This window comes from Camellia sinensis, chromosome 14, assembly GCF_055761805.1.
Source record: "Camellia sinensis isolate YWXY chromosome 14, ASM5576180v1, whole genome shotgun sequence".
Classification (NCBI taxonomy): Eukaryota; Viridiplantae; Streptophyta; class Magnoliopsida; order Ericales; family Theaceae; genus Camellia; species Camellia sinensis.
In genome coordinates this window covers 16,467,098-16,489,929 of record NC_138974.1, presented here as the reverse complement: position 1 = coordinate 16,489,929, position 22,832 = coordinate 16,467,098, and the positions used below count along the sequence as shown (strand labels likewise).

The window sequence follows — 22,832 nt, the reverse complement described above, 5'->3', positions numbered from 1 at the left end:
ATTTGAATTATCAAAATAAGTTTTTTTTAACAAGAAGTTTAAAAGGATTTATCATTTTGTATGAAAATGCGTGTAATAAAATACATATAATTTTTTAAAACTATCTTAATATATACTTTAAAGGCTTACATTAATAATATATATATATATATATATATTAGTGTATGTCCATGTCCGTGTCCGTGTCTAAAGGTACGGCATAAATAAAAATAAGCGAATAAAAAGGAGAAAAAAAAATAGGAAGGAAAACAAAAAAAATAAAAAGAAAAGGAGAAAGGTGGGATCATAGGATCATTCATGGAATTTTTTATGGGATCATGGGAGGATGGGTGAAAAAAGAAAAAAATAAAAGAAAAATATATTACAGCCATTGTTTTATAATTTAAACAGATCTGAATCGTCCAAATATCCTAATAAGACAAATGTGTATGGAACATTTTCAAAGATTTTGTTGTCTTATTGTATAGATAGCTGTAGCAATAACCACCGCACAATAATTGTTTTGTTGAAAGAAATAGCTGAGAAATGCTTCAACTAGATCTAGTTTCATATCTATGAAACACAAAATGTAACATACTCGAAACTAAGACCGAAGTAACCCTTATCATTTGAGCAATGGATAATATGTATATTCTTAAATTAAAATTAAAATTACAATTATAGTTTTTAAATTTAACAGTACACCCATTCACATAATGGAGTTAGCATAATGAAGCATTTGTTTTTCTTGATGTGAAGTGTAATTTTGTATTCCTAAGATACCTTTAATTATATTTTATAAGAGTTTGGTTTTTCTCAAATTATATTTTAAAAGAGTTTAATTATATTTTAAAAGAGTTTGTAGGCCCATTTTGGAATCAATTTTGATAATTCGAACCATTCATTTTTTTTGAACTCAAAGAGTCACTACAAAAAATTAAAATTTTAGAGACCAAAATTTAGGGACCAAATATTTTGTGGTGAAAAGTGTCGTTATTATATTTTTAGAAATAAAAATTGAACATTAGTGATGAATTATTATTCTTTTGGGACCAAATTTTTATCTCAAAAAATAAACCATTTTGAGACCAAATTATTTTGTCTCTAAAAGTCTATTTATTAGTGATATTTTCAAAATTTTGTTGTTGAAAGCCTTATTTTTTACTTTTCGGGACGACTTTTTAACGACTATCCTCATGATGATGGAAATTAGTCCCTAAATGTCTTTTGCAACAAAATTTTCACTTTCAAGGACCAAAACATTTGGTCTCTAAAACTCCTATATGTTGTAGTGAGTAGAATATTCATATAAAAAAACAAGATAATTAGATATCGCTAGCTATATATTTGAATCATATTTGTTTTAGGGTTGGGCTCTCATATTGGTATCTCAACATGAAAGAACTTGAGAGATCCGTATAGCCCACCATAGATTCTGTTCCCGATCATCTTAATTTTTTATATTAATATTCCACATAATGAGTACTAAAAAGTAAATGATTCAGATTATCAAAACAAAACCTATGATGAACATGAAAGAAGCCAAACCCATCTTAAAACTCCATCCATAATCCCATAATCAACATGGAAATTAATATATAAAATAATAACGATTACTTGCATTTTAAATTTATTTATCAACATATTACAAAAATAAAATTATATTTTATTTATTTATAGGCTAATTACACAGACCTCTATGAGGTATCTGATAATTACACAAACCTCTTGTAATTTTTGTAATTACATGGGCCTCCAAATTGCGTACAATGATGTTAACATTGCCATTGAAATGACAAAAATACCCTCTATAAAAAATACTATTAAAAATCCAAAATAAAACACTTCTCTTACTATGGACATAACACAATTATATCATCTCATCCTCAATCCCAACCCCCCTCTGTCTGTCTCTCAATCTTACTGGAGTTGGTATCATGAACCATTTGTTTTTCTTTACGTCAAGTGCAAACATCCACCCCTACAACCCCAAAACACAAGCGCAATCCCATTTTTTTTCCTCTAGTCACCACTAGAACCACCACCAACCACCATCTTCTTCCAATCTCACAAGATACATAGCCATTCCAACCCATGACATCGCATTCACCGCAACACCATCTACCTCAATTTTCTACAATGCATTGGTGGGTTCTACAATTGTTGAATTGTTTAGTTTCAACTTTGCATTTCAATTGGTTGGTCGAATTGTGTTTCTATGTGTTTATATATACATTTGGGTGTGATTTTAATATACACATCTGTGTGTTTATTTATACATAAAGGGAGAAAGTTGGTTATTGTGTTAAAGAAATTTTTGTATAAGAGGGGTTGGTTGGTGGCTAATTGGACACAATTTTAATTGATAAAATTGAAAATGTAATTAAATTATTTGTTGATGCAATTTATATTATTCAATTTACCATAAAGTAACAAAGAGGGGAATTTGTAATAAAAAACTAAACATTAGGAAAGGCTGTTGCCATTTTAGAAACGAAACCTTGAAAGAGATTTTTACCATTTTATTAAACCTCAGGGGAGGTTAGTGTAATTGAAAACTAAACCTCAATGGGTTTCTATCATTTAAGCAATTTCATTAAAATCTGAGGAGATTAGTGTAATTGAAAATTAAACCTCAATAGGGTTTTTGTCATTTTAGCAATTTCAGTAAATCTTAGAGGAGGTTATTTTGAAAATTAAACATTAAGAGAGGTTTATGTCATTTCAGAAACCTCGAAAGAGGTTTCTACAATTTCACTAAACTTCTAAGGAGGTCAATGTAATTTATCCAGATTAAAACTTGGAGCTTTGTTGTGTTGTAAGCATCCCAATTTTCTTGAACAGTGTCGAAATCAACCAAAGTGATCAACAACACATCAAGGGTAAAAAAGGAGACAACTGGCAAAGTGTGAGGGGTAGGGTGAGAAGAGAAAGATTGCCTTAGATTGAATCACCACTTTTGGTAGCAACACCATCATAAACTTGGTATTTAAATTTTCATCATATATATGAATATGAAATACATATGCATACATACATATATATATATATATAAAGCACCGTCAGAGCTGCTTAGTCAGGGTTAGCCAAAAAATCCCTTCGGTGTGAGAATAAGTGATCGGAGAAAATGAAATCCTCTCTCTAGATGTAGAGAGAGGAAGAGCTGAGTTAGGACTAATTGAGATGAGTTTCCTTTAATGTGATGAGAGTGTTTGCTTAAATAGAAGACTTAACTTATTTCCCAATGTGAGGGTCATAGAACTTGGATGCCTTAAGGCTCTCTTTATCATTGGTCAAGGCGAAGGACCACAAAGTGGTTAGCCATGAAGGCACATTCTCATTTTAACCGTGTATATAACAAATCACATTCCCTCTATAACTATTTCCATGATTCTACGGAAGGAGATTAGCTGAGGTGGCATTTTGCATATGCATGTGTTCACAGCTTCCATGCATGCTCAAGGATGCCTCAAATCGGTCTCGTCCATACCTCGATTCGGCCTTTCATGAAATTGCTTGTAGAAATTGATTGACCCATTTGGATGACTTTGTGTGGGTTTGACCCAATTCGATTCTATTGATGGGTATGGCCCAGCTCAGTACTCTATATGGGCTAGTCCTATCATCATGTCCCAAGTGCTTGAGGACTTGAGAGGATGATCCATGTAGAGTTGGGCTCAATATGATTTGGCCCACACGGGTATCTAACCCATATTGGATGGTCATTTAGGTCTAGGCTTAATGGTTTGGACCGACCCAAAGCTTAGACCTGCTCCATTTATATTTAACCCCTTCATTTGCTCCCTAACTCGCGTTAAGATTCCCTTGGTGTGAACTACTGAATCTTATTTTATAGATACTGATAAGAAGATTCCTAAAATAGAAAGTTTTTATTTAAATCAGGTATCCAAATCAAAAGTTGTTAAATTTTAAAATTTTCAAATAATGTAAATAATGCTTGTCAATGTAATATTGTTACCAAAGCAAAAAAAAAACAAAACAAAACAAACAAACAAACAAATGTACTACTGTTATTGCAAGCGTCAACATGTAAAGGGATACTTTGGTCTCCAAATAATTTAAGGACTTGGGCTAGCAAACTAGTATAAACTTATAATAATGTAGCCCTAGCAAAATCCCACTATAATAAGCCTAGTATATTAGATAAATTATATATACCATGTTTATATCATCCAAAAATAAAATAAAAAATGCATATATATACACAACATTATACCAATTTCCAACCTAAAATAGTAATCACTTAGGGTGTGTTTGGTAACGTTTACGTTTTCAGTTTATATTTACAAAAATTTTATAAACTGGTTTTTGCTTATTTTTAGAAAAACATAAACTACAAACGCGTTTGGTAATTGACAAAATGTTTAAAAAAAATTAAAATATAAAAAAAAGTGAGAAATGACAAGTGGCGGCAAGTGGCGGAAGAAGACGGTGGTGGAAAGTGGTGACGGTGGGTGGTGGGTAGCTGGTGGTGTTGGGTGGTGGTGGGTGGGTGGGTGGGTTGTAGCGAGTGGGTGGTGGTGGTGGTGGTGGTGGTGGTGGCGGGTGGTGGTGGCAGGTGGGTGTCGGATGGCAGGTAGTGATGGGTGGTGGCAGGTGGGTGGTGGTGGTGGCGGGTAGGTGGAGGGTGGTGGTGGTGGTGGTTGGTGGGTGGGTGGGTGGGTGACGGTGGCGGGTGGTAGCGAGTGGGTGGTGGTGGTGGTGGCGACAGTGGCAGGTGGGTGGGGGCTGGCAGGTGGTGGTGGGTGGTGATGGTGGATGGGTGACGGTGGGTGGTGGTGGGCGGTGGTGGTGGTGGTGTGTAGTGGTAGCGGTAACGGGTGATAGTGGCAGGTGGGTGGCGGAAGGCGGGTGATGGCGGCAGATGGGTGGCGGATGGCGGGTGATGGCGGGTAGGTGGTGGTGGATGGGCAACGATGGCAGGTGGTAAGTGGTAACGAGTGGGTGGTGATGGTGGGTAGTGAGTAGTGGTGACGGGTGGGTGGCAAGTGGCTGGTGGTGCTGGGTGGCTAGTGGTGGATGGTGGTGGCAGATGGGTGGTGAGTGGTGGTGGCAAGTAGGTGGTGGGTGGTGGTGGCGGGCGGTGGATGGTAGTGGCAGGTGGTGGGTGGTGGCGGGTGGATGGCAGATGGGTGGCGAGGGGTGGGTGGTGGTGGCCGGTGGGTGGTGAGTGGTGGTGGCAGGTGGTGGTAGTGGTGGTGGTGGTCGTGGTGGTGGTGGGGGGGTGGGTGATGGGTGGTGGTGTCGGAAGACAGTGGTGGAAAATGGTGGCAGGTGTTGACTAGTGTTGGGTGGTAAAAAAAAAAAAACTAAAAACTCAAAATGGAAACACATTTTTTGTGCTTTCATTTTTTGGCTAAATTTATAAACTGAGACCACTGATTTATAAATTAAAAATTTTACCAAACAAGTTTTTATTTGAGTTTTTTAAATTTTTGTAAATATAAACAGAAAACTGAAAACGTAAGTATTACCAAACGGCACCTTAATTTTAAGTTTAAAGTATAAATCATTCATACATAGTAAACTTCTTGAACCACGGCTCTTTCAGTGTACTTCAGTCTGATACTGTAGTTAGCCCCTTATGCACAGAATTTGAACCAATATCCATCATAAGAAACTCGAGCCGTTGACGCAAGCTCAGCACCTGTGTTGGTCATGAACAGAAATTCAAACTCTGAATCAGCATCATTTAACATCATGAGACAGCAACTAACAACAATCTCCAAATAATAAAGATCAGAAAGATTAATATATATTTACATAGATAAAGAGTGTTTTTAGAATTGTGAGAGATGATTAATTGAGCATAATATAAAAAGAAAGATTATAAAAAATAAATAATAAAAAAAGATAAAGAAAGGAGGTAAAGAAATGAACAAAAGAAATTTGAGAGAAAATATTAAGACAAGTTTTTAACATCTAATTTGTGGATCGTTCTTAGGATTGGAATCATCGTTATGAATCAAAACCAAACCGCTTTCCACAGGGTTGGTTGGTTTGGTTCAGTTCCATAATTTACATGATTTGGTTTGGTTCCCTAAATTTTTGAAACGGTTGAAATCGGTTCGGTTTTTAATTTACCTTAGAACTGGAACAAACTGAACCAAGTACACCCCTATCAAATTGCATAAAAATCACTTAATATGTAGAACACTAACACAATTAAATTTGCCACTAATGATACGTTTGAATGACATTTGCATAGATAACAATAATATAAGGATTTCCATGTATGAAAAACTACATCAAATGAAAATTGTAGAAAATCAAGTACAAAGAAGCACATCATCTTTGTTTGATCACCCCTAGTCCCAAAACCTTGAACTGTTAAGAAAGGGTTGCCACCTTGAGTAAATTGACACCCCTGAATTTTTTGAAAATTGAGAAACACCTAATACTTGAACTAACAATATGCAAAAACAACCCCTTGGTTGCTCAATCATTAGGAAAGATGCTGACATCGGCAAAAATTGTGTAATGCTAATAATACTCTTGAATTGTTCTGCAGATATAAGTACCCATTCATGGTAGAGTTGGAGTGCAGATCACAAGACAACCCTTTCTTTTGGCATAATGCTAACCTTAATACTGAAATAATCATTTTGGTACGAGGGTAAACAAGTAAAATCAGGCACGTTGTAGCATCTGTCAACCCTTAATCTTTGACAGGGATTTTCTAGTAATTTCAGAAAACTGCAGGGTGTCCGAGTATTTGTTAGGAACCTCAGGAAGTGTTTATGCAATTTACCTAAATAAAAATCACAAGCACAGCTAAGGTGCAAAATGTGAGCAAGCTTCAGTCAGTGATCAGTATCAATATGAGGTCCAAGAAGTAAAGGCATAGTAATTAGAGCAGTCCTAAAATAAGGAACTCAACTTATTTCTACCTCTTAAGAATTTGAGAGAGCAAAACTCACCTTCAAGTCTCAAGAGGAGCAATTCATTGAGCGAAACAAGAAACTTATATCGTCTGTTACAACATGTTTCTATGCATTTTTACATAACATTATATTATAATTATGAAAACATGTACTACGAGTTCTACAGAATCATCTGCAAAGGACAGGCTTCTTCTTCCTTGCTAGTTTGTTTGTTTTTTTTCTTTTTTCAATGAAATCCTTCATCATGCTGAAAATGCACCAGATTCGGCCACCAAATACAACACCACACCAAAAATAAACAGAAAGTTTAAAACTGATACATATGAAGAAATTTAACAAGAAAAATCTAGACAATCAGATCATTTGACTGTGCAAGAGTAATGAGTCATCCATATATTTAACTTCATCACAATCATGTAAAGAGAAGCCAAATCCTGGTTGACTTTTAAATCGGTAATAGGACAAAGATCACATAGAATATTAACCATGCATTCTCAAGCCAATGAACTCATTAAATAAAAAAAAATTAAAAAGATCTAGAGACACAATAATAGACCATTGAATCTGGTTTCAATTTTCAATTGAATGATAGCATAAGAGGAGACTAAGGAACACAAGAATCAACAAGGTTAAAGGACTATGAAGTGTTAAATATAGAAATTAGAGTAGAGTACGTAGAATCTTTTTATTTTTAGTATTATGTATATAATTTGTAATTGTGTCAATTACTGATTTAGTATTGTTTTCTTATTGATATCGTTTCCTAAATTGTATCATGAATCTATTATATATACATGGCCTCTACCTCATTTATGGGAAAGCAACATAATTCTTTTCATTCTTTTTGGTATCAGAGCTAGGTTAAGGACCTAGTAATTTTGCTTCACTGGCGGGCAACAGCCTTGCCTTGGTCTCCCGCCGAACCTCAACTCATTCCACTGCCATGTTTTCTTTCAGTATCATTTCGTGGTGATCTATTCCTCTATATCAAGGTGAGCATGGTGATATACCATGTGAACTACCTAAGCCGCCCCATCTGGCGCATAACCCAAGAAGCCCCCTCTGGCACACAACCCAAGTCGCCTCCTTGGCACACCACCTAAGCCACCTCCCTTGGCGCACTTTCTAATAAGCCGCCTCTTAGCGCACTCAGTCATCTGTTGTCATCATCATTTAGCAGCACATCATAAGTTATGTGTGTGCCACACTTAATAGTTCAACATCCAATTAGTCTCTACAACGGTCTGACATGACCTCTTAAATTGTCTCGCTATTGATTCCAGTCAGTTTCTTCTAACGTAGTTCAATCCCTATTTTTTTTCCTTTCTAGGGTGTGGTGCTGATGTATTAAGCACTTTTTGGTCTTTTTTATTTAGTGATATGTTCGGTGGCATTTATTTGGACTAGCCGTTGAATTTTTTCCGACTTTGGTGCTGATATATTAAGCACTTTTTGACCTTTTTTATTTAGTGGACTACCAGATTTCTTCAGTAGCATTTATTTGGACTAGCCGTTGAGTTTTTTCCGGCTTCTTCCAGTCATCCATTGCCAAGTAGCGATTGTTGAATATCTTCATACCAACTTGAGGGGAAGTGTTGAATATAGAAATTAGAGTAGAGTACATTGCATCTTTTTATTTTTTAGTATTACGTATATAATCTGTGATTGTGTCAATCACTGATTTAGTATTGTTTCCTTATTTATATCGTTTCCTAAATTGTATCATAAATCTATTATATATACATGGCCTCTAACTCATTCATGGGAAAGCAAAATAATTCTTTTCATTCTTTTTGAAGCACGGATACTTCTAAAAAGGCAACGTATCCGTATCGTATCCGTATCAAATACCGATACTCTTTGAATACTCACAGATATGTATTGGATACTTACTAAAAGTATCGAATATTTCTTAATTAATTTTGAAGAATCGGATACTCCAAGTCCCATATTACTTTCACAAAATTAGAATTGTAGTATTTATTGCATAGCATTATAATATAATATAATTGTGAGGACAAATACAAAAAAAAAAAAGTTAATACTTTGCTTAGTTCTTTGATAAGAAGAACATAGTGAATTAAAGTAATTTAATTTGTCAAATTGACTTATTCTTATTGTGTCATGCACGTCAATTAGAAAATAAAATAAAATTAAATATCATTCTTCTATTATTGTAATATAAACATACTAGACTTGATATTGAAATGAAATATTTGTAAGACCTATTAAAAGTTAAAAGCAGTAAACTAGCTACCAACTTAAATTAATACCTAATTATTGAAGATTAGTATTTTGTATTATTTAATTACAGTATGGTTTCTCAACATTCTTGAGCTCATGCATAACTGACTACTAATAATTTTTTTTAAATATTTTTTTTATAAACATATCCTAACCGTATCCATATCCTATTTTTTTAAATTTTGTCGAATCGCCGCATTCGATATCGTATCCATATCCATTCTTCCTAGTTAAAGGATCAGGTCGAGGATGTATGTTGGAAATACTAGACCTCATTTGTAAATATTTGAAGATTCAAGCAACCCCACAATGTTGGAGATTCTTTGTTATTCCAGCATAGACATAATAGAACACAGTAAGGAACCAATTAATGCAAGTGGGATATAATATCAAAGAAAGTAAGAAACAAGAAAAGGAAGAACTGTTACCTCTTTCTTGAGTATGTGAGGAACACTCTCAATTGATACAAGGCTGTTAAACTCTGCAGATAGGTTTGGTTCCTTAATTCCAGACCACATATGAGAGGGCAGGGCCAACAACAACATCGTTAGAGCATCTTTGCAAATAAAATGGCCATTGTTTACACTGCAGCCACTCAGACTTGGATCAATAGTTTGGATCATTTTACCAGGCCCTTGCTCCCTGCTGCAGGTAACTGGCTCACTCATTTCAACAGAGACACTTTCATAATTGCCTTCTGAAGAACCCGCTGAATCTGTAGAGTATAATCAACCAGAAGAACCAGGGTTCAATGTTGAATGCTTGACCCCATCCGAAGCCACAATTGCTGCAATCTCAAGCAAAGCATGCTGATTGCCAGAACTTGTCACAAATCCGCTATCAGAATTCATAGAATCCATCCATTTGCTGACTCGCTTATGCAATTCTGTCTCCCGTAATTGCATTAATAACTGGCCCTGAAACCCAAAAACAAGAAGCTAAATTATAAGATAATCTTCAGATAAAATGGGAGAGGTCAGAGAGAACAAGGGAGAAGGGAAAGAGGTTTCAATTTTAACAGGTGAGCAACAGGAAGCATATGTAGCAGAAGATAAATGACACCTGGGTAGTAAGCCTTTTCCTCTTCCTTTTGCTTGAATGAACATGCCCGTCCCTCCCTTGGGCTTCAGCAACTTGCTTAATAAACACACTGAAATTGGTAGAGACTGACATAAATAGAACGGATAGAATTTGATTAACATCTTTTACATCCTCTGACTCTAGTAGAAGGGGTATTTGTGAAAGATGATTTGCAGTCCTGATCCAACTCCCATCACGACAGCTCTGCACAAAGTCCACGACAATTTATGTCCAATGTTTATTCACAAAACCACAAAAGTAATGCCAATGCCAAAACTGAAAGCTAACCACTATCATAACAATACCAAGATCTCATTAACAAAAATCAAAAGTCCACTAAACATATATTTTCAATAAATTTCATATATTTCAAATGCACCTTTCACTTGGTATAGGTAGGCCTCGGTAGTCTATGGTTATTGGCCGGTCATGCCTTAATCCAACTAGGATGGGATTTTGGTTGTGAACGGCTATAACACTCAACCCACTAAATGTGTCTATGTAAATGCATGAGTGCATTTTATACCTATAATGCTCATCACTGAAGTGCACATAATAGAAATGCAAAGCCTGAGTGCATTATTTCCGAAGTGCGACATTGTAGAACACAAAGGTTGTGCAAGATAGAATGTGGTTCCTTGAACATTTGAACACAGATTATAAGCATCGATTGGAACAGTTTATTTAAGACAATAGAATGCTTGTCCAATCGCAAGCTTAATTTGTTTGAACGCACTATTCAATGGAAAAGTAAAGTTGGATTATAGTAGGATCTATGTTAGAATGCGAGGCTTCTCCATTGGAATGTGCTGTCGGTATGACCTAGTATTAATGTACCTGAATCAAAATCTTGTGATTTTGGTTTTCTATATCCTTTTGGTTCTCTTTTCCGACATATAGATGCTTTGTCTTCCATGTTAGAACATACATGCACAAGAGAGAGAGAGAGAGAGAGAGAGAGAGAGAGAGAGAGAGAGCTTAAGTGAGTTTTAGCTTATAATCCGCATACATACATATCTTGAGTTTCTTGGTAATTCTTTTAAGGTTTACAAATCCCTTGGTGATCTTTGTGGTGAGTGTGAGCATTGCGATTGGCTCCTAAGCTAAGCCACATACTCATATAGATTTAAGGCAAGTGCATGATCGGTTTGTACTGTTGATCTTATCTGTGTGGAGGATTGACGCTAATACTGTTGATAAATTATTTGAACACCTCAAATTGTCCCTGAAGGTTTGGAATGGTCTCCATTTGAGGATAGCAATAAAACTATTTGGTTGGGAAGAACTTTTGACAAGATGGAATTTAGAGTGGCAGCCTTTGAGTGTGAAAGACACAAGTCTTCGAAGCCAGATGGACTTTCTATGGCAGTTTTTTGAGATTGTTGTGATGTTAAATCTGATTTGATGAAAGTCTTTGTGGAATTTTTTGAGAAAAGAATCGTTAATGCTTGTAGAAGTACTTCATTTATATCGGCATTCTTAAGAAGAATTCTTTGAAAATTGGTGGTTCCACTGGGATCAAAATTTTCCTCAATCCTAAAAACAGCAACCAATAAACTAAATAACAAAATCAACGAACATGATTCTAAGCTAATCCCAGTAAGTGGAAACCAATTCCTGACTATTGTCAGTTCAAATAAAACAGCACGTGGAAAACAAGTGCAACAAGAAAAGGCATAAATAATGACTCTTTTATAAATGAAAGACAAATAATGAATTCATGTAATTATAACCGAAAGAACTTGCAGCAAGCATCATACCAGTGTATAAAGCACGCAAGGATCATAGGGAAGCCTTGTTAGAACCATAAACCTATAAAAACAGAAATACAAGAATTAAAATTGCAGAAAACAAGGGTATTGATTTCATATGAGTAGTGCAGTAGTGCAAGTTTATAAAGTGCTATGAAGCACGGATACTTCAAAAAGGGTGACGTATCCGTATCAGATACTTATCGGATACCGATCCTCCTCGGATACTCGCGGATACGTATCGGATACTTCTTAAAAGTATCAGATACTTCTTAATTAATTTTTTATTAATTTTGAAGTATCGGATACTTAATTTTGAAGTATCGGATACTCGAAGTTATATATTACTTATAATATTTTGTTTAGTTCTTTGATAAGAGGAATATAGTGAGAGTTAAAGTAATAGAATTTGTCAAATTGATGTATCCTTGTTGTCTCTCTCACTTCTCTCTCGCTTTTTCACTCTCTCACGTTTCTTCTCTCTGCTCTCATTCTTTTTTTGGTGTTGGCATGTAAAGATGATGTTTAATTTGCATTTGCATTTGCATTTGCTTTTGCTTTTAGTTTTGGATGTTTTATGAATGTTTGAGCACTTTTAGGTTAATTGGAATCCCTCTCCTTATTTATTAATTTACTTTAAGTTTTATTTTCATGCATATTACATTATTAAAATTATATAAAAAAAAAATTATGAATGTATCCCCGCTGTACCCGTATCGTACTTTTTCAAATTTTGACATATCGCCATATCCACATCCCCATATCACCATATTCGTATCCGTGCTTCCTAGGCTATCATTGATGGCTTAAAACAGTATATTTGCTGAAATTTTTATTTAAGGATGGTTTTTTGGCTTTAGCTAAGGTCTTGTGATATTCAATGATGAAGGGGAACAAGTTGAAGCTATTGACCTTGAAGGTTTTATAGGAATCTTTCTTCTTTATCAAGTTATCTTTTGCTTTAGGTTTTATTTTTATGCATATTGCATTACTAAAAATTGTTAAAATAATATTTTTACGAACGTATCCCCGCCGTACCCGTATCTTAGTTTTTCAAATTTTGTCATATCGCCGTATCCGTATCGTATCGTATCCGTATCCCGCATCCGTATCCGTGCTTCCAAGATAAAGTGGATGAAACATATGAACTTCATCTTTATAATCAATGGGCTCACTGAATTTGAAACAGGATGTAAATAATTTTACTTATCCATTAAAAGGAATGTAAATAATAGTGTACAAAAAGATGACAAGCCCACAAGTTATTGAAGTGGAAAAACATATGAATTTTTTCTACATGCCAACTGGCTCTCTCGATAAGAAATAGCAGTTAAATAAAGTGACATATAAAAATGACTAGTGCCTACATGGAAGATAATGAGAAAGCTAACATTTTACATCAACAACTCATGACAGAGAAAGAGAAAGAGAAAGGGAGGTTGGTCCCTTCATGTATATTTCCACTTCTTTTCTCTTAAATATATTGCCACAAGAACATGTGGGTTTTAAGGGTTTGGGTCCTTAAATTGCAATGGTGAAATTAAAGTGATGATGCTTTTAGGTTTGGTAGATCAATAATTGTTGGTTGCATCCTTCATCTAAAAAAATGAAACCCTTACGCATGTAAATGCAATCAGTTAAGGAATTACAGTCTATGGTGGGTAGGAATGGCAACGGGCCGAGGCGGGGCCAGGGATCACACTCTCCGTCCCCGATTGTGAAAATCTCCCCGGCCCCGATCCCCGACGGGAAACCTACCACCATCCCCATCTCCGCCCCCTAACGGGGATCGGGTTTCCCCGACCCCGAAAATTCCCCACCCCCCAAATATGTTTCAACAACAACAACATCATCATCCCCAATTGTTTCATTTTCAACATCAACATATCATAAACCAAAAAAAAAATGGACAGATACACACAGACATACATGTATATATGCATACACAAACAGATCTGAGATCTGTGTCACACAGAGAGAGAGAGAGAGAGTGGACGATCGGCATCATCAATAGATCCACTAGCACAAAAAAAAAAATGGACAGATACACACACACATACATGTATACACACATACACAAATAGATCTGAGATCTGTGTATCTGTGTCATAGAGAGATAGAGAGAGTGGACAATCGGCGGCGATGACGACGGAGGAGATCGGAGGAGGCAATAGTGGACGAAGGAGGACGATTGGCGTCGCGGACAGTGGCGATGGACAACAAAGGAGGACGATCGGCGTCGTTGACAGTGCGAGAGTGAGAGAGAGAGTAGAGGGAAGAGAGAAAGAGAGAGACACAGAGGAAGACAGAACTGAGATGAGGATGAGGGTTTGGTTTACATATGTATATATATATATAAGGGTAAACTAGTAATTTCACTTCGGGGACAAACAAGGACGGGGACGGGGACGGGGACGGGACGGGGACGGGACGGGGACGGGACGGGTACGGAGCTGGGACACTTATACCCACCTCGGCCCGAAACTAATCGGGGATTGATTTTTAAATACCATCCCCGTCCCGTGGGGATATTTTTCGAGGAAAAACCGCTCAAATTGTGGTTGGGGAGTTGGGTCCCCGTCGAGCCGGGTTCAAATTGCCATCCCTAATGGTGGGATTCATAACTGGTGGTTTTTGGTTTTTAGGTTGATTTCTACATGTAGATTTTGCTCTTTCTTCATCAATTCATCTTGCTTGAAAGATGTTTTCCCTATTGGATTGGGAATGGGTCTTTGTAGTTGAATGTATGTATGTATGAATACATATAGCTTGCACTGTGCTTCAAATTACTTCTATGCTTGGAAGATTGGGCATTACAAGTCGTAGTTAGTGGTTATGGGGGTTCGTAGTGGGGGTTATGGTGATAGATTGTAGTGATGATGGTATATGGTGGTTTGGTTATTGGGTGGTAGCAATAGCGAGTTGCAATGTGTTCCACTGGGTAGCCAATGGGGATGTTTCTCTTTCTCTCTCTGCCTTATATCCCTCTATTTTTCCCTCACTAGTGGGTTGACCTCTACAATTGAGTTCAGGCGACAACCTTGTAATTGCCAGAAACCTCAAGCAAGGTGCGTGTAATTAACCCTTTTAATATAAATACAAGTGTTAATGAGAGGCAACCCTACTTTTTGGGTCTCTCGCAATAGCCATACATTCTATCTTCTCATTCTCTTATTCTGCTCTTTTACTGTATCAGTTTTAATTGGTGGTGAAATCAAAATATGGAAGTATGAGGGGGATTGGTCTTCGCTGGAGATTTCTATGTCTCAAAAAACCATGGACATTCTAAGAAGGTAATGTATCAAGTCCAACAACGTGTCTCACATTGACACGACACTCATTGGACACTTCCCAACACTTCACACATTTACAAGTTTGAATAAACTAACTTGGTATCAAATGAGAAAAGAAAAATAATTTAAATTTATACCTATTTTCCTCCTTCAAATTTTAAAATTTATTATCTTTGAATTAAATATTCATATCTGACATATAATAATCATCTATCCCTATATATGACATGTAAGTAATATATAAAATTATATATTTTGTACGTGTCGCTCATATGTCATCTTCGACATTTTTTAAAAATTTCCATGTTGGAGTGTTTGTGTCAGGTCACATGTCCATGTTTGTGTCCATACTTTTTGGCTATGGCATATGGAATGACACTTCAAAAAGATTTTCCAAGTCATATTTGTTGTTGGGAATGGTGAAGAGTTTGCTTTGGAGTCATCTTTGGCGTGAAGAGGACAAGCTGGAAGAGCATTTCTCTATTCTTGCTCATATTTTGGTTAATAGGGGAGTAGTCAGAGAATATCTTTAAGAGGAAGGCACTCAAGTGTTTAAAGATATTGCTTTTCATTGAGAGTTGAATGATTGGGAGGCGAAGGAGTTGGGGAATCTTCATGGTATTTTGTATGCTATTCCACATATAGGAGAGGGAGAGGATGTTCTGTGGTGAACAAGATTTAACTCCGAAGGCTATGAGTTCATAGAGGTTTGTCCTTTCCTTAGAAAGGAGTTTAGGTTTCCAAAGCTCCGTCTTGTATGGATGGAAGTGTGTATAAAAATAGTTGCCATTCATAACTTGATTAGGAGGTGGCCAATTCATTTTGAGTGATGTTATATGTGCAAGCAAGATGGGGAATTTTCAATTGTCTCCTTAATAATTGGCTATGGTTTAGTGTGCGAATTCCCTAGGGATGTGTTGGATTTTATTGAATTTGGGAAGGGGGCTAGAGTGGGGAAGAAAAGGAAAAAAAGATTGGTTTTTGGTGCATTTAGCTTTGATATGAATTATTAGGGGAGAGTGCAATCAGAGGACTTTTGATAGGGTGGATGAACCTAATTTTATATTGAAGGGTAGAATTTTGTCTCTTTTGTATAGTTGGTATGCAGGTAGAGGTGATCCATCCTTGAAATAAGTTTTGGAATATTATAGTCTTTTGAATAAGGATATGATGTTATAGATGTTTTAACACCATAAGCAAGGATATTTAACACCTCAAGATAGACAATATTTCACTCTACTTCCAAACTGACGTAGGACAGATGTGGGTACAAGTAGCTAGATTCCCAAAACTGATGTAATCAGATCTTATGGACTGCATCCAGAATTATCTCATCAAAATATTGTTGAATAGACATAACTAAGATATTTATCAAAAAAAAAAACAAATAGACATAACTAAGATATCTAAAACTGCCTATCCAAACCAGAAAGAAATTACAAACCAAAATTTGGCCCCATAGTTATTCTTCCACCTCCTCTTTAAGTGACTTACACCTAAAAGGTATGCTAGACGTCACCATTCAAACCTAGGATGCCAACTTCCAGGCGCATGTTTGTTATCATTTGTATTTACACCGATGTCTGTTAATTAATAATTAGCAGGAATAACCCCAAAAAAAATCCTCACAAAAGCTCCTTCTTTCATACAACACATTATTTTCATTAAAAACAATAAAAATATGACCGACAATTCCCATCAAAGTTGCTCCTCAACTTAGCATAGTTTCTGCCAAGCAAACTAGGCATAGTTTCTTTAACTGTATCAGTTCATCAAATGTAAATTTGGCAGTTGAACACCGTTTTAACAATACCTTAAATTATTTGAACAATATGATCATCGGTACCTTATTTTCAATAAATTGTAGGTCATCTTTAACACATTTCACAATTGGTGGCTATTGCCCAGGTAAGTTATTGATCTACATAAATGCTTGTGCTTTAAGCTATGAATGACGGGGATCATGCAGAAAGTAATCGCTATGTTGGTTCACTCTGTCTATACTCCATACTCTTAACAACAATATTTCACTTTTTTTTATCAAATATAGAAGATAAATGGAACAATGAGATTAATGTTTAACTTCAATAGGGTTTGGTAAATATTATCCATACCCCATATGATTTCCAGTTGCTTTGTCAATTGAAGTCATGGCTTGCCAAAGAAGTGTCAGTGGAATCCAGAAAGGAGGATACTCGAATCGAGAAACATCCATAACAAGTACCAAATCCCGTCCACCATGATATGCACCAATTGGGGAAATATGACTGCCACCAATCTGCCATTATAAGACATAATTTTCACTTGAAACACTTTTCACTTATCAAAAGCAGAAGAAAAAGAAACAGATAAACAAACATGATTTTAAATTAGTGTCATACTATGGGATAACTCCGTGACCAGCAAGACATTCAACGTGTGTACATTGAATATTGTTATTCATGAAGAAACTTAGCCCAAAAGTATTTGAAGCAGATTTTTAAATCTTATTGTAAGTTGCAATTTAGGTAGTGAAAAAAAAAATGAATGAAAAGAAAACTATTCAAAATTAAAAATAGATTTTTAACAAATTAAAGATGCATACCTGTTTGGAGTGGGATCTATCAAAGTATGAGACCATATGATAATCCGTTGAAATTGCACATTTCAAGACATAATTGCGAAAGTCATAAATAGTGCATAGATTCGTTTGAAAAACTTCAACTTTAGCTCCATTGCAATGAGCCAAAAAAGCAAGTTTACCGAATCCAAGTCCTTCAGCTATGACCTTTTCAAAAGTGTCACAAGAATCCAACAAAAATTCAAAACATCATCTCCAACTGCCTGCACCACCACCCAACCCCAGCAAGAGAGAGAGAGAGTCAGTCACATAGGCAAAAGGATATGCGAGCTTAAAACCAAGTGAATAACGCATGATAAATCAGAGAAGGGATTAATCTTCTAAAAATTCAATTAATGCTAACAAGAGTCTGGATTTGTAAATAGCAATTGCAACATGTGAAAGATAGCAATGCTTACATAAACCATACAGCCAGCTGATGGATCTACACATAAAAGTTATGGGAAAATTTGTTCAAATATGAGCGGTTTATGTACTCAACGTCCATAATCAGACCAAAAGACAACAATGTCGAAGGATTGAGTGCGAAACACATTAGTAGATCCTAGTATATTCAATACAGGTGAGACCTAGTATGCATGAATAAAGACACATATAACAGCAATAATCTGGCAATGAAAATAAAATAAAATATATATATATATATATATATATCAATTAAGACCTTGCAAGCACTAACCCCTCATACTAAAATGCAAAAAATAGAACAGAGATGTAGTACACTTATTTCTACAGGGAAAGGTACAGCTTTTAGTACTCCAAGTTGACAAACAAGGAGATAAAATAGACCAAACACAGCCAAGCACAAAGTGGAAATCTGAATAAGGTGGTATCCAAAAGAGGGAGGAGCACACTAGCAAAAGTGGAAACTGTTGATTTAGGAAGGGGAGGAAGAGTCCATAAATTATGGTCTGCTTATTCTGTGGCTAGGCCAAACAAAATCTTTACCCAATCGTCCTAAGGAAAACAAGACATGGGAGCGATGCAGGATAAGTGTTAAAATCCACCTACTCTCCACCTACTTCACCCACTTAAACCTACTCCACTAAACCTAACCCACTACACCACTACCACCTCACCTACTCCACTAAACATAACCCACTTAAACCTACTCCACTAAACCTAACCCACTACACCACTACCACCTCACCTACTCCACTAAACCTAACCCACTACACCACTACCACCTCACCTACTCCACTAAACCTAACCCACTACACCACTACCACCTCCACTTCACCTACTCCTTACCTACTACACACTCACCCTCTTCTATATATAGGAATCATGAATCATTGTAATATAAATCAATATATCAATCAATAATAATACATACAATTTATTCTCTCTCTTTCTCTATACATTATTTCTTACATGGTATCAGAGCTGGTTTAAAACCTAGTATTTTCGCTTCCCCGGCGGGCGGCAACCTCACCTTAGCCGCCCGCCGGACCTCAACCTATTCCGCTGATAAAATCAACAAAGATTTGTGCAACTGTAGTCATGTGTGAGGCTGATGGAGAAGAATTCTTCACCTCATATGACGAGACAGTCTGGAACTGGAAACACTGCAACATTCTGCTCTGGAATTCTGCAGCAGCTAGATTATAGCTTGGTTGAGTGCCAAGCTTTGGTTCTTCCACCCACTCTTGAACTTGCCCAGCAAAGTGTGAAGGTTCATGCTTGTGTTGGAGGGACTAGTGTGCGCGAAGATCAGCGCATTCTCTCCAGTGGGGTTCATGTTGTTGTTGGTACTCCTGGTCGTGTGTTTGACATGTTGCGGAGACAATCACTTCGCCCTGTTTACATCAAAATGTTTGTCTTGGATGAAGCTGATGAAATGCTGTCACGAGGTTTTTAAAAATCAGATCTATGATATTTTCCAGTTGCTGCCACCCAAAATCCAGGTTGGGGTGTTCTCAGTTGCTGCCACCCAAAATCCAGGTTGGGGTGTTCTCTGCCACAATGCCACCAGAGGCTCTTGAAATCACCAGGAAATTCATGAATAAGCCTGGAAAGAGAAAAAGCTCATGCTAGGATTTGCGAAGTGATTCGCTGCAGGAATTTTGGCTTTGGATGAAACCCTTACCATACTCCACTCATTCTCTCCAACTGTTCTAACTTTTTATTTTTATTATTATTATTATTATATCAAATAATCAATGCACTCATGTTCCCCACTAACAGTGTCCACTTTTGACCCAAACCATTTTCAATCCATCATTTCTCCTTCACCTTTTGCACCCCACTCACCGACTCTCTCTCCACTTTATCACATGGGTTTGTCCCTCTCTCTCCTCCATTTGATTTCAAAAATCACTTATTTTTATTTATTTTTTCCAAGTCACTTTTCCTCTTTTTTAAATACCCCACTTTATTTTGAAACAATCGCACTGATGTTTTTCATATAATCCATCTATAAATATTTTTTTATCTATTTTCTTTCTCCCTTGTTTTCTTTCATTTTATTTTTATTTTTTCAACAAAACACTCCCAAAAAAAAAAAAAACAACAACAACAACAACATTTTACAAACTTGTCATTTCTTCATGCCGGGGATCAACCCCGATCAGCATTTTACACCATAAAAAAAAAATAAAAAATAAAAAAAATAAAAATAAAAAAAACACAAAACACAAAACAAAACAAAACACAACCAACACAAATCGGAACAGTGGGATTTTTCTTCTCGCCTATTCTGCCGGTCTTTTCTTCTTGCCACCGTCTTGGGCGGCCCTTGCCGGTGTTGCCTCCGTGTTTCCCACTCCACTGGGCATGATCACTACTCCCTGCTCCTCCACTGCAGCATATGGCGGCCCTCCAAATCGGAACATAAAACTGGCCTTCCGCTTCAGCTCCTTGTTTTCCGCCTTTAGCACACTTATCTCTGCTCGCGCATCCTTATACATGCGTTGGAGCAGAGCCAGTTGGGCGTTTAACTGCTGCACCTCATTTGTCCTACTCTGCAGCCGGTTCGACAAATTTGTAACCGCAGTCATGGTTTCCACACATGACTTCAAGGTATACTGATTGGCCTCCACATCCGACTGCACCGCCATTTTTTGCTCCACCGACCGCATCGGAAAGTTCAACGGAGCAAAACCAGAGGTGTTTGGTTGAGGTTCACTGGCCACCGCACCAGTTATTTCTCTTGTGGACTCGTTCAGTTCTGGAAAGAGCGTGAGCAGACCACGGGAAGAGGAGGCCATGTTCTGGGTAGCTGGACGGGAAGAAGAGGCCATGTTGCTGAGTGTTTCAGAGACGGGTTGGTTACAGAGTATTACAGAGTTTCTTTCTCAGCAAAGGAAGAGTTGTTTTCAGAGGATTTTCAGAAGTTTTTTTGTCTGCCTCAGCCTCAGCATCAACCTTGGTTAAATAGCGAGGCAGCCACGCGTATCGCGTGCCTCTTGCCACCAGACGACAAAACGGGCGCGCAAGCCAAGGCGCCCACGTGCCTCGCCATCATGTCCGGCACACCTTTTGATGAATTGGGCACGCCTTTTGATGGCACACCTTTTGACAAAATTGGGCACACCTTTTGAGGGTGCAACTTCTACAACGGTCCGACATGACCCTATAAACTGTCCCGACATTAATTTCGGTTAGCTCCTTTATGGGTCCGACAAGACTCTGTACACTGTCCCGCCATCATGTCCGGCACACCTTTTGATGAATTGGGCACGCCTTTTGATGGCACACCTTTTGACAAAATTGGGCACACCTTTTGAGGGTGCAACTTCTACAACGGTCCGACATGACCCTATAAACTGTCCCGACATTAATTTCGGTTAGCTCCTTTATGGGTCCGACAAGACTCTGTACACTGTCCCGACGTTGATTCCGGTTAGCTTTTACAAGGGTCTGACAAGACTCTATAAACTGTCCCGACATTGATTCCGGTTAGCTCCTTTATGGGTCCGACAAGACTCTGTAAACTGTCCCGACATTGATTCCGGTTAGCTCCTTTATGGGTCCGACAAGACTCTGTAAACTGTCCCGACATTGATTCCGGTTAGTTTCTACAAGGGTCCAGCAAGACTCCGTAAACTGTCACAACAACTGTCACAACAGTGTCTGTTACAACGGTCCGACATGACCCCATAAACTGTCTTCTACATCGGTCTGACACGACCACACAGTGTCTGCTACAACGGTCCGACATGACCCCATAAACTGTCTTCTACATGGTTATGACACCCCCATACAGTGTCCTCTACAACGTTATGACACCACCATCCAGTGTCTTCACCAACGGTCTGACACGACCATACAGTGTCTCCTATCCTTTTTTATTTTTATGTATTTTCTTGTTTTGTTACTCTCTCCAAACTCAAGTTGGTTAGTTCCTATCCCCCTTGAGTTTGCGGGGGCTGTTAAAATCCACCTACTCTCCACCTACTTCACCCACTTAAACCTACTCCACTAAACCTAACCCACTACACCACTACCACCTCACCTACTCCACTAAACATAACCCACTTAAACCTACTCCACTAAACCTAACCCACTACACCACTACCACCTCACCTACTCCACTAAACCTAACCCACTACACCACTACCACCTCACCTACTCCACTAAACCTAACCCACTACACCACTACCACCTCCACTTCACCTACTCCTTACCTACTACACACTCACCCTCTTCTATATATAGGAATCATGAATCATTGTAATATAAATCAATATATCAATCAATAATAATACATACAATTTATTCTCTCTCTTTCTCTATACATTATTTCTTACAATAAGTGTGATGAAACACTCTCCCACAAGAATTAATGCCAAAATTTGCATATGGTAGCTACGGAGGGGCTTTATTAGGGCTGACTATAACAAGTTTATAGTTAAATCACTAGTAAAAGCACATGGGATTCAGTGTTTGTTGCAAAGTTGCATGAAGCGGGAGTGGAGACGGGGAGTGAGGGCCCTATAGAAGAGTTTAAGATTGGGAG

At 37.3% G+C, this 22,832-nt stretch overlaps 1 protein-coding gene and 1 long non-coding RNA gene across 4 annotated transcripts; both read right to left on the bottom strand.

Moving 5' to 3' along the window:
• Positions 1 to 3,988: 3,988 nt before the first annotated feature.
• On the bottom strand, positions 3,989 to 21,500 carry LOC145807921 (glutathione gamma-glutamylcysteinyltransferase 3-like). Of its 3 annotated transcripts, XM_082906959.1 has the most exons (8): positions 19,065 to 21,500; positions 17,837 to 18,951; positions 17,367 to 17,530; positions 11,969 to 12,020; positions 10,191 to 10,412; positions 9,557 to 10,045; positions 5,485 to 5,647; positions 3,989 to 4,242 (listed from the first exon to the last, which is right to left on the bottom strand). In XM_082906959.1, the coding sequence occupies exons 2-6, from the start codon at positions 17,870 to 17,872 to the stop codon at positions 9,857 to 9,859; spliced, it is 663 nt and encodes a 220-aa protein (XP_082763085.1). In that variant the 5' UTR covers positions 17,873 to 18,951; positions 19,065 to 21,500; the 3' UTR covers positions 3,989 to 4,242; positions 5,485 to 5,647; positions 9,557 to 9,856. The 3 variants fall into 3 exon arrangements, with proteins under 3 accessions (XP_082763085.1, XP_082763084.1, XP_082763086.1); XM_082906958.1 differs by having other exon boundaries at positions 17,837 to 21,500; XM_082906960.1 differs by lacking the exons at positions 3,989 to 4,242; positions 5,485 to 5,647 and adding an exon at positions 6,637 to 6,696 and having other exon boundaries at positions 17,837 to 21,500.
• A 100-nt stretch (positions 21,501 to 21,600) lies between these two features.
• Positions 21,601 to 22,631, bottom strand: LOC145807923 (uncharacterized). Its single transcript, XR_014351357.1, has 2 exons — positions 22,442 to 22,631; positions 21,601 to 22,328 (listed from the first exon to the last, which is right to left on the bottom strand). It is a non-coding gene; the product is annotated as an uncharacterized LOC145807923 (long non-coding RNA).
• Between the last annotated feature and the right edge of the window lie 201 nt (positions 22,632 to 22,832).